Source organism: Bison bison, unplaced genomic scaffold, assembly GCF_000754665.1.
Source record: "Bison bison bison isolate TAMUID 2011002044 unplaced genomic scaffold, Bison_UMD1.0 scf7180017864286, whole genome shotgun sequence".
NCBI lineage: Eukaryota > Metazoa > Chordata > Mammalia > Artiodactyla > Bovidae > Bison > Bison bison.
Window position 1 is genome coordinate 1,351,969 of NW_011494858.1, and position 11,795 is coordinate 1,363,763.

Here is an 11,795-nt window from a genome sequence, read left to right on the forward strand (position 1 = left end):
CGTTGAAGAATTGATGCTTTTGAACTGTGATGGTGGAGAAGACTCTTGAGAGTCCCTTGGACTGCAAGGAGATCCAGCCAGTCCATTCTGAAGGAGATCAGCCCTGGGATTTCTTTGGAGGGAATGATGCTGAAGCTGAAACTCCAGTACTTTGGCCACCTCATGCAAAGAGTTGACTCATTGGAAAAGACTCTGATGCTGGGAGGGATTGGGGGCAGGAGGAGAAGGGGACGACAGAGGATGAGATGGCTGGATGGCATCACTGACTCGATGGACGTGAGTCTAAGTGAACTCCAGGAGTTGGTGATGGACAGGGAGGCCTGGTGTGCTGCGATTCATAGGGTCGCGAAGAGTCGGACACGACTGAGCGACTGAACTGACTGACTGACTGACTATATATAAGACAGATGACTAATAAGGACCTGCTGTACAGTGCAGCAAACTAATCAGTATTCTGCAATGACATATGGTGAAAGAATCTAAAAAAGAGGGTAATATATAACTGATTCACTTTGCTGTACACCTGAAACTAACATTATAAATCAACTATATACCAATTTTAAAAAGTTAAGAGAATACTCATACTAGACCAGAGGAAAAAATAAGATACATAAAAAAAATAAAAGTGTTCTTTAAACAAATTCAGTTGATTAAAACAAGATAAAATACTCAGAGGAAAAAAGTGTCAACCTAGAATGCTAAACCCCTTTCAGACATTCTAAATTCTTTCAAAATCAAAGGCCTTTTCAAAAAGCAGTCTAGCAGTGCCCATTCTACTGTGTGGGTGTCTGTCCACATAACATAAGGACTTGATCAAAGGGATGTATATGGAGATGATTGCTGTAGCATTTGCAGCAGAATAATGTTGGGTGAATGCCTATCAGTAGAGAGCTGGCAGGGTAAGTTAGGGGGCACCCACTTCCACAGTCAGGCAGGCAGACATTAACACATTAGAATTACAAACCTTAGAGGGCTTTCCACATGGTACTGTTATATAGAAGGTAAGATTTAGGTAACCTGTATGGTATCCGATTTTTATATAATAAACAATCTTGAAAAAATTTAGATGTATACCTATATGTGTGTCTAGGACCATATGAGATGAGGAAAGCCATGTTTTAAAAAGAGAAACTATAGGTTGGAGAAGGAAATGGCAACCCACTCCAGTATTCTTGTCTGGAAAATTCCATAGACAGAGGAGCCTGGCAGGCTACAGTCCATGTGGTTGCAAACAGTCTACTACGACTGAGTGACTGTGCACACATTTACATAGGTATATGTATAAATCAAAAATTTTATTCTTATATACTGTTTTATCCAATCTCTCCTAGGTTTGTAAACCTTCTCCACCCAGTCACTAATACTAATATTTATTGCATAATTGCTATAATGAAAGAAGCAGGAGAGGCTTCTGATGCTTGCATTTCTAAGAATTTATCTTTTTTTCTGTTACACCATGATATTTGGTTTCTAGGTAGGTATTTCTAACAGAGCCAGACTTAGCATTAATTATAATGTTATAATTATAATATGGGCTTCTCTGGTGGCTCAGTGGTAAAGAATCTGCCTGCCAATGCACAAGACAAGGATTTGATCTCTGGGTTGGGAGGATCCCCTGGAGGAGGAAATGGCAACCCACTCCAGTACTCTTGTCTGGAGAATCCCATGGACAGAGGACCTTGGTGGGCTATAGTCCATAGGGTCAGAGAGAGTCAGACACAACTGAGCACGCACACACAATTATATTATGCTTATGTGTGCTTGGTCACTCAGTCGTGTCCAACTCTTTCTGACCCTATGGACTGTAGCCCAGCAAGGTCCTCTGTTCATGGGATTCTCCAGGCAAGAGTACTGGAGTGGGTTGCCATTTCCTCCAAGGGATCTTCCCAACCCAGGGACTGAAGCTGGGTCTCCAGCATTGCAGGCAGATTCTTTACCTTCTGAGCCACCCTAGGACTCATGCCCTTAACTCACACTGTTATTAATTAATGACAGTAACTAATATTTATTGAGTATGGGCTTTATATAAAATTTCAGACAGTTTTCACAAAAACTCTATTAGGTACACATTATCACTGCTTAAAAATAAGTAATCTAAGGAACTCAGACATTGCACAATTTGCCAAATGTTGTATAGTCGATAATCGACAAAAGGCACAGAAAATACTTTAATAGGGTCATAATCACAAATATACACTTTAGACATAAGAAACAGGATTTTAATCAACAGATCATGAAGTGCTATAAACGAGGGGAAAGCAGTTATCTGGGGAAAAAGAAATTGTTGTGATTGCTCTGACTTCACGTGTCCCAGGAAGTTCGCTTTGTTGTCCTCACGCCACCTTCCCCTGCATTTCGTGACACTGTCTATCGCTAACAGCAGAGCCCTGACAGAAGACTCAGACCAAGAACAAGACCCAGGGCATTTAGAGCGGACAATACATTTGGTCCACATTCAAAAATGATAGTTAAGAATATGTCTGAGATAAGGTTTTTTTTGCCCTCTGTTTTTTTCATCCTAGCAAAGCTGGATGAGTATGTTTGAGCTGAGTGTGTTTAAACATTACCATTAACTTCTGGATTTGCAGCCAGTGAGAACCATCCAGAGAAGCCTCACTTTGATTCTCGCAGTGTGATATTTGAGTTGGATCCTTGCAACGGGAATGGGAAGGTTTGCCTCGTCTACAAAAGAGGGAAACCAGGTAAGGATCATGGCAGGAGCAGTTCTGTAGTTTGGGAATGGCCTTGGCTGACCTTGCCCTCCAGCCATCACAGAAGACACGCTCCTCCCTGAACTCCTGAGCTGCTGCAGGGTCTCGGGTAGATGCCAAGAGAAAGCCCCTTAGGTCCTCTCTGAGCCAACCCTCTCCAAGGCCATTACTGGAGTCTTTTTAAGGTACTGTCATTTGTGAGTTACTGCAGAGTAATAAGATTAGGATAATAAGTGAATAAAAAGTAAAAGAAATAGTTACTCTGTTTATAACTCCTCTAGCTCTTTCACGTGTTAGATAAGCATCCAGGAAAAGCATTGTCTTATACTTCTTTATGAAGGGTGTCTAACTAATAAAAACCTGAATTACTAGACCTCAGTCTAAGAGGAAAAGGCTCTGGCCTCCTGTGCAGTGGCCACCCCATGACAGCTCAGTCCCAGAGGTGGACAAGGCACAGCCCTCTTCGGGTACCTCTGCCTGGAAGGGGTGAGAAGACACACCAGGATTTACCTCCAGGTGAAGGAGAGACCATCTCCTGCTGGAGGGGTCTTTGTGAAGCAGCCTTTGAGCTGCATCCCGAAATATGGGTCAGAATGAGATATGGGTGGTGAGGGTGGGGCAAAAGGGGGCATCACGCAAGAAATGGGTAAAAGACATGCCATGGGACAGTGCAACTGATTTGGGGGGAATGACAGGTAATTTTAGTTCGTTGGCCACTTGATTCATCTTGTGGATGAGGGGAGATGATGCCAGAAGCCCTTCATGCCGAGTTTTGAAAGCCAGGTGAAGGAGTTTGGACATTCTGTGGAAGTATGGGGGGAGTCAAGGTTATTTAGCACAAATACGGCAGGATTCAAGTGAAAGTGTGACCACGAGTAGAACTAGAAGAGGAAGTTACTGGAGGATGGATGCCATTTAGGGAGATGTCACAGCCATTAGAGAGGAGATGAGATGAGGGGATGAGCTAGGAGAGACCTCCACAGTGGTAAGTAAGGATGGATGGTCAGAAGCAAGTGAGAGGCAGGAGCTTCAGCTCAACCAGCACAGCACTGCACAGGCAGGAGTCCCAGGAGAAGGGTGGAATCCTTCTAATTCCTGCCAGACCTCCTGAGAAAGCCAGGGCTGCTCAGAGTGTCTCTCCATCAGGAAGGCTGAGCCCACAGCCTGTAGCTGCTGGGCGAGGGGAAGCATCGCGTCCACGCAGGAAAGCAGTGCTGCTTAGGCAGCCTGAGCGCACAGATGGCCAGGGCCCAGCGATAGGTCAGTTGGCTGACTGATCAAGAGCTCGTAAAAGAACACCAAAGAAGCCTTGACAGTGGCCCTGGAGAACGGAGCTGGGAGGTTGGAAGGGAAAACTGGAAACTTTTACATTCCTTCTACTGTTGAAATTTGTTTTAACCATGAGTAGATGTTGACTTGATAGATAAAAGGAAAGAAGTGTTAAGCCATCCCTTCCTTTATGTCTTCTGCCTGCTGTTTCAGGATTAGCACAGGACACTGAGATCTGGTTCCTGGACAGAGCGTTATACTGGCATTTTCTCACAGACACCTTTACTGCCTATTACCGCCTGCTCATCACTCACCTGGGCCTGCCCCAGTGGCAGTACGCCTTCACCAGCTATGGCATTAGCCCCCAGGCCAAGGTAAGGGAGGACTGCCTGTCATCTCAAACTCCAGAAGGTATTAGAATCTTCTGAGGAAATGCCTAAATTGCAGAGTCCCAACTTCCTCATCTGATTCTGCAGATCTGGGTAGAGCCCAGGAACCTGTATTTTCAATAAGCAAAGTAGTTGCTTCCAATTCAGGTGGACAACAGCACTTTATACTAATCTAACTAAGTGGTGTCCAGCCTTGGCTAGTCCTCAGACTCATCTGGGGAGTTCTAATTTCTAATGAATTGGGCGGGGCGCAGGGCTTAGGTTTGACGGCTGGTTTTGGATTCACAGTACACGCACACACAAGAACAGAGAACAGTCAGTCTCTTATTCTCTGGCTCCTCATCCATCCACTTCTCACCAGCAGCTGCTGTTGGTTTCTCTTGTGCCCTCACTGAGCTATGTTGTTGGATAGAAAGCACGCACACATACAGTTTGGGATTATTTTTCTCTAAGTCACAAGTGAGATACACTGTTCACATTGTTCTACACCTTCTTTTCACTTAATTGCACACTGGAGCTCATTCCCTATCCATATATAGAGAGCTTGTCTCTTTCATTGATATGCGATATTTCAAAATATGGATGGATCATTTATACTATAGATCTAGGTACGATTTTAAACATACAGATGTCAGATAATGCTGATAGACTGCCTTCTTTGAGAACACCAGGTGTGTTGAGAAGAACTTTTGACCGGGTGGCAAAAAATGAGGAACTCAGTTCCCTGTATGTATCCATCAAAGGGACCTCACTTGCTCAAATGGCACATAATGATGACACCATCCAGGTAACACAGTGGGTGGTTATTATCAATGAACATCAATAAGTGTCAGTGCCCTTTGCCTTCAGCTGCCCAGAAAGCCTGCAGGGAAGAGAGCAGGCGGCTCCCCTCAGCAGAGCCGGCTCTAGTCTTGGTCTGCTCTTTCCCCATGGGAAGGATGCTACCCCATCCACCCCAGGGGCAGAGGCTGGTGTGAGGGCAGAACAGTTAGGACACTATATCCTGTACTTTGGGGACCTAGCATCCCAGGCTCAGGCTCACTACATTAGAAGGAAGCACAGTTAGTTACTCAGATTCTTCGTCCTCATCCTGCTCTATTTAAAGGTTATAAGACCCTGTAAAGCAATGTGTGTCTTCCTGTTTACCCAAAGGAAGTGCTGATAGATTTTAGAGGCAGTTTTTCATGAAAACTTTTACTCTCTGCCTCGTCTCCCCAGCTCTCTACCCCTCTATCTCCACTAAAGAACATGAGCACATTCTTGTCTCCTTTGAATTCTGACCGTCTCTCCCAACTCTGCCTTACAGCAATGGTTCAACATGTATAAACCCATCACCTACAACACAAACCTCCTCACTGAAGAGACCGACTCCTTTGTGAACAAGCTGGATCCTAGCAAAGTGTTCAAGAGCAAGAACAAGACCATAATCCCCAAAAAGAAAGGGCCTGTTCAGCCTGCAGGCGGCCAGAAAGGGCCCTCAGGTTCTGCTTCCACTTCTAAATCCTCCTCTGGGTCCGGAAACCCTGTCCGGAAATGAGCAACCCCCTCCGCCTCCCCGCCTGCCCCACAGCGGTGATGTCCATGCACAGATGCCCTGGGCATGGCCCAACCTCAGAGTCTGTGTGTGGAACCACAGTCCTCCTTCCTTCTGCACTTGATCTCAGCCAAAAGGCTGAGAAGCAATTCCTCTCCCCATCTGAATGACAGAATCCTAGGCCTTTTACTCCCATCGGCCTGAGCCAGGAGTTGGAAGGGCGTACTCAGGTCTCCCCAAGAATCCTTCCTGCATGCCCATCACAGCAGGTTGTGCCATCTGCTGCTCTGGGAGCTGTGAGGAATGTAAGGTTTTATGTAAGTGACTAAGTAGATCTGTTAAGAGCTTTCTTCTCTTTCTACCCCAACCCCCAACCCCTCAGCAGTAATTATAGAGGTTCCCCAAAGAAACCACTGGTTTTGACCTAGGAGGCATTAGAACTATGCTGTTCAATTGGTAGCCACTTTTAAAGCAGCTAAATTTAAGCCATATTAAAAATTCGGTTCCTCAGTTTTATTAGCCACATTGGGAATATTTGTGTGGCTAATGGATTCTGTATTAGACACCACAGAGATGATGAAACATTTCTATCATCGCAGAAAGTTCTGTTGGGTAGGTAGCACTACATTAGAATATTTTTGCATTACCCTTACTCAGATCAGTTCATTTTTGTTAGAGAATATTGAACACTCTAACAATTTGATGGGTTATAATGTTCCATGTAAAATCTTGAAGATACATTTTTATGTTTTTTATATCCTTCCCCACAAGCAAATCTAGCTTTGCTCATTTTTAATTTTCTATAAAGTTTTTCATCTTCATCAGTTTTCTATAAAGTTTGTTTCCAGTTTTTTGATGTGATATTTGCACATTTGCCAAAGTTATCTTTCTCACGTTTTTTTTTAAGAAGTGATTCTACTGTACCATGAAAATAAGACCTCCCAAGCATTGCTTTTCCAGGACTCTTCATGAAGAGTTTTGATGAAATCAGTCACTTGACAGGAGCTTCCACCTGCTCTGCCTACTCACAACTGCTCGGCAGTTCACGGAGTGGCAGAAGAGGGTAGAGAGGAACCCAGGTGTCAAGGATAATAGCTGAGGTTTAGTCTTCTGCAAGTATTTTTCTTCCAGAACTCATCAGAGGGAGAACCAGCAGTGCTAGAGGAGACAGCCCAGCATTTGGCTGCTTCCCCAAGTCAAGGCTAGAAGGGGATTGAGAAGTTGTGTTGTCTGCCACTGTGGCGAGTATGCTTCCTCTAGTGCTTTTGGAGCCCCTGAATTATTTCTGCATCAGTTCTGGCCCAATTCTGGATTTCACAAATGAAGCAGCAGAGGAGCCACCAAAGCCACGGAGCCCTTGACACCAGCGACAATCAGCTGGAGTCCCCAGAGGACTTGTAGACAGAGTGGGTTCCACTGTGGAGAGGTTTGAGCCCTGCTTCAGGAGGAGCAGAGCACTTAAGAGCAGGACTGGCTACCTATATAGGGCCCAGTGCAGAATTAGGAGTGGGGCCTTTTCTCCAAAAACCCCGTAGACAGTACCATGAAAAGCACTAAAATGTTTTCCCTTTCTTCTCATAACTTGTTACAGATTTTTTTGTTTGATACTCAATGGTATTCCAGGAAAAATTAAAGTTTTAAATTATTATAATTTTATCATCTTTCTACTTTTGGGCTATTCCAGTTTTAAAGGCCACTATAAGAGCATTTAATTCATATTCATAATCAGCAAAATCACACAATTATATATATAAAATTATATTTTATATATATAAAATATAATCATATCTGTTGTATGTATATATGTCTCATTCTTACCAAAATAGTGGAAATAACACACAAAACTAGCTCAACCATTATTTCACTTTTTGATACGTACAAAGTCTCTCTCAACTTACCAGGGAGTAAGGAAGGACTGAAGGAGAAATTAGGAGCTGCCCTCGGTTTTCCTTTTCTTCCGTGTCCTCATTTCAGTGTGAGTGGTTGGCTACTACAGGAACGGAACATGAGTAGGAAGTGAAAGGTATGGGTTCCATGGTCACACATGCTTCTTAGAACGCCATCACCACCTCTGTGTATTTGAATGAAATCTGGCTCAGAAAGCACGACCTCTGGGGCCTCGTGTCCTCACTTTCTCAGCTGTAGACATGACAAGCTTGCCTTAAACTCTGCCTCTCCATGTATGCAGGCCCACTGGAATTCTGTTCTCATGGGAACCACAAAGGCTGTAAGTGAAAGAGGTGGTAAGAACAGGGGACTAACACATTGCACGTATCTCCTCTGCTCACACGTACACACCTTTGTCTCACCATACCTTACACAAGTTCAGAGACTAAACTAGGAATTTCAAGGCAGCGGCAGGAGAACATTAAACCAAAGTGAGACCTTCTGAGTGTGGGGCCTTGCATGACTGTACAGATCACACGCACGTGAAGCTGGCCCTGGTGAAGGAGGAAGGGAGCACCCCTGGCAAGAGACTCCAGACAGTATGTTAAGAGGATTACATGGGGGAAAAGCTCACCAGGATGATCGTGTTTTGAAACTAAAGCAATTAAAATGGCAGTAGGCACTTGTATAAATCAATTGCCCAGGAAAAAGAGTCTGTGCTGGAATCAGAGAATGAGAATATAAGCAGGATGCTTCAGGACACACTGATGTGGCTCAGATTGTGCATGAAGTGCCGCATCGTTGTGCTGCTCACGTCCTGAAGCAGGGAGGTACCCAGGCCAAGGACAGGCACAACAAGGGGCCGCTTGCAGAGGGTAATCCACAGGACACCTCTTGGAGCTGCCCTCCCCAAATGTGGACGTGCATCAGTGTCACTGGAGTTGGGTGCAGAAAACGAGATGCCCAGGTCTCCTCCAGACCTCCAAAATCAAAATTGTGAGGAAAGATTCCAAGCACCAGGACTTTAAATCAGCCACAGTGATGACAATAATGTCACAGACTGTCAAACTTTCTACTTAACAGGTCTCAGTGGTTTTGCTTTCATTGCGTGGAGAACTCAAAATATTTTCAGTCCAGTGAAGCATACACAATGATTGGAACAGAAGAACCAAGGGACCTTTTAGTTTCTGTTTGAAATATATCCATTTTTAAAACTTTTTATCATGGAGAGTTATTTACAAAGATAGAATAGTATAATGAATCCCCATCTATCCATCACCTGGTTTCAACAACGACCAACTTATGATCTATCATATTTTATCTATACCCGTTCTTTACTCCTTTAATTTTTAAATAATTCCATTTTTAACTTAGCTGTTGGTTTTTAAGTTATACTTCTTTGCATTCTGTTTTAGCAGTTGCTCTAGGGATTACAATATTAACTTTTCTGTTCAGTAGACATGTATGTACAGTGTCCCCAGTAGCCACATTTGTGTAGTTAACTCTGCCTCCTTGACTGGAGTTGACAACACTGGGTAAGGACCAGTTGAAACTGGGATGCTATGATGAATTTCCTTCTTTGGCTTAAGCCAACCCAGACTGGATTCTGTCTTTGCCACCAAGCATTCTCTGGTTAATGCATCAGCCTACATTATGGAGTTATTGTGAAGATTAAGTACGCAGGTGAGAACTCAAAGGCTGGTCCCTTCCTCCCTTGTAATGTGACTGTAATCTTTCTAGCCCTTAGCTTTGTACATGAGCCAGGCTCTGCCTACTGCCCCACTCACTTTCCTTCGAAAACACCAGTGTGGTTCCCCCTTCTGTGACTTTACACCTGTGGTTTCTTACCTGCGGTGCTGGCCAGCTGTCTCACGTCTTCCTCCCCAGGTCTAGCTCCAGTCTGCATCCACCTCAGAGCATCAGAGAAGTTGAGTCTGCAAGGAGAGCCCACTCCGGGGGAGTGCTTCACTCCATTAACGTGATCATCCTGCCTTGTCTCCTCTGCGTCCTCAGTGGTTGTTGAGACAGAGGGTTACCATTGCGAGCCATGCTGCTTAGTGTGGAGCCACATGAAACAGTAGTAGATTGCACTTAGAGTCAATTAGTTCACCATTTTGTGCTGAATTAGGAGCTGCCACATACTTACATCCAGGATAGACCAACAGAGACAGACCACCCAATAATGAGAAAAAAAAAAAAGCTGTGGAAATGCTTAAACATTCATTTAAACTCTCAAAATGCAACCACTGCTGTATTTTAGAGGCAGGACATCCTCATCCAGCTCAGAGACCACCTCTTTCAGAAGACTCTGTCACAGTGAAATCTGCTGCTTATATGCCCATGTCCTGGCATCTGAACTACATCTCCCAGCCTGCCTCTTGCACACAATGGCTGTGACTCGGAAATCTTGTTCATCAGTGTCCCTTGTGGTTTCAGAAGCGGGATCTTTGTGGTTACACATCCTTACATTTCCTAGGGCACCCAACACCTGAGCCTTGACCGGTACGCACTCTGGTAAATGCAGCACTTACCAACAGCCAGCCAATTCATCTCAGATAATATCTATCGAGAGCAGGCCTGAATGCAATAGTGAGGACCATGGTGAAAACGATGCAAGAACTGAAATGGTGCTTTGTAAAGCTTTATCACAGGGTGGATTTGGCTCTTGGAGATGTGTGCTCAGCCATGGCATATATCCCTGGGTCGCACACACAGGCCTGATGTGGACTCTGCCGAGGAGATGGTGTGTCATCTGAGTGGGATGTGTTGGGAGAGAAGAGTGTGTATTTGATGGATGGAAGTGAACATCAATCACAGAATTCTCCACCAAGGACAGGGACCCACAAGGCTCAGAATACAATATAGGCAGGCGATGGACATAGCTTCTTAAATAGTATTTAGAACCTTAAGTATTAGACCTTAAGTTATACACAATTTCACATGAAAACCTTTATGTAGAATTAACAGTAACAAGCACATAACAAGATGTGTTCTCTCAGACCTGTGATGTCCAGTACAGTCGTGACTAGCCACTGCTGCTGCTGCTGCTAAGTCGCTTCAGTCGTGTCCGACTCTGCGACCCCAGAGATGGCAGTCCACCTGTCCCTGGGATTCTCCAGGCAAGAACACTGGAGTGGGTTGCCATTTCCTTCTCCAATGCATGAAAGTGAAAAGTGAAAGTGAAGTCGCTCAGTCGTGTCCGACTCTAAGCGACCCCATGGACTGCAGCCTACCAGGCTCCTCCATCCATGGGATTTTCCAGGCAGGAGTACTGGAGTAGTGTGACTAGCCACAGATAGCCATTAAACTTAAAATTCAAAATTCTGCTCTTGTCACATTTCAAGTGTTCCGTAATCATGTATGTCTAGTGGCTACCATTTGAATAGGTCAGATATAGAATATTTCCATCATCATCAGAAAGTTCTATTGGGCAACCCTGTCTTGGACTATGCATGGCTTGTTTTCACAATTCTCAGAATAACTGCTGCAAAGCCCTTTTGTAACACGCTATATTCAACAAAGAATTTCCCTGGTGGCTCAGTGGTAAAGATTCTGCTTGCGGTGCAGGGGATGCGGGTTCGACCCCTGGGTTGGGAAGATCAAATGGCAACCCATTCCAGTATTCTTGCCTGGAGAATCCCACGGGCAGAGGAGTCTGATGGACTATATAGTCCATGGGATCGCAAGAGTTGGACACAACTTGGCAATTAAACCACCACCACCACCATATTCAACAAAGAACAGGGACATTTACTCAACTTCAGATACTTTTCTAAGATACAGCATCCTTTAACACTTTAAAGATTCTTTTTACAACCCCTGGCTCACAGGGCAAGCCCGGGATGAGTCAGCATGTCACTGCATACCTTGGAAAAGGGCCTGCTGTCCTGGCTGCAGAGCAGCCTGTGTGGGTTCTGGGCTCTCCCCCACATTGTAGACAAAGGCCCCAAAGCAGCTTAGCCTCTAGGGCTCTACAGTGTCTCCAGCGTGGAAAGCTGAGGGAGG

The 11,795-nt window shown here is 44.7% G+C and overlaps 1 protein-coding gene across 1 annotated transcript in view; it reads left to right on the forward strand.

Moving 5' to 3' along the window:
• Positions 1–7,699, forward strand: part of TPGS2 (tubulin polyglutamylase complex subunit 2) — a 64,933-nt gene extending 57,234 nt beyond the window's left edge. Inside the window, exons 5-7 of the mRNA XM_010849743.1 lie at positions 2,589–2,702; positions 4,194–4,354; positions 5,676–7,699. Of these exons, the coding sequence (XP_010848045.1) occupies positions 2,589–2,702; positions 4,194–4,354; positions 5,676–5,906 (506 nt within the window). The 3' untranslated portion in view covers positions 5,907–7,699. The remainder of the gene's footprint in view (positions 1–2,588; positions 2,703–4,193; positions 4,355–5,675) is intronic.
• The last annotated feature ends 4,096 nt before the right edge of the window (positions 7,700–11,795 follow it).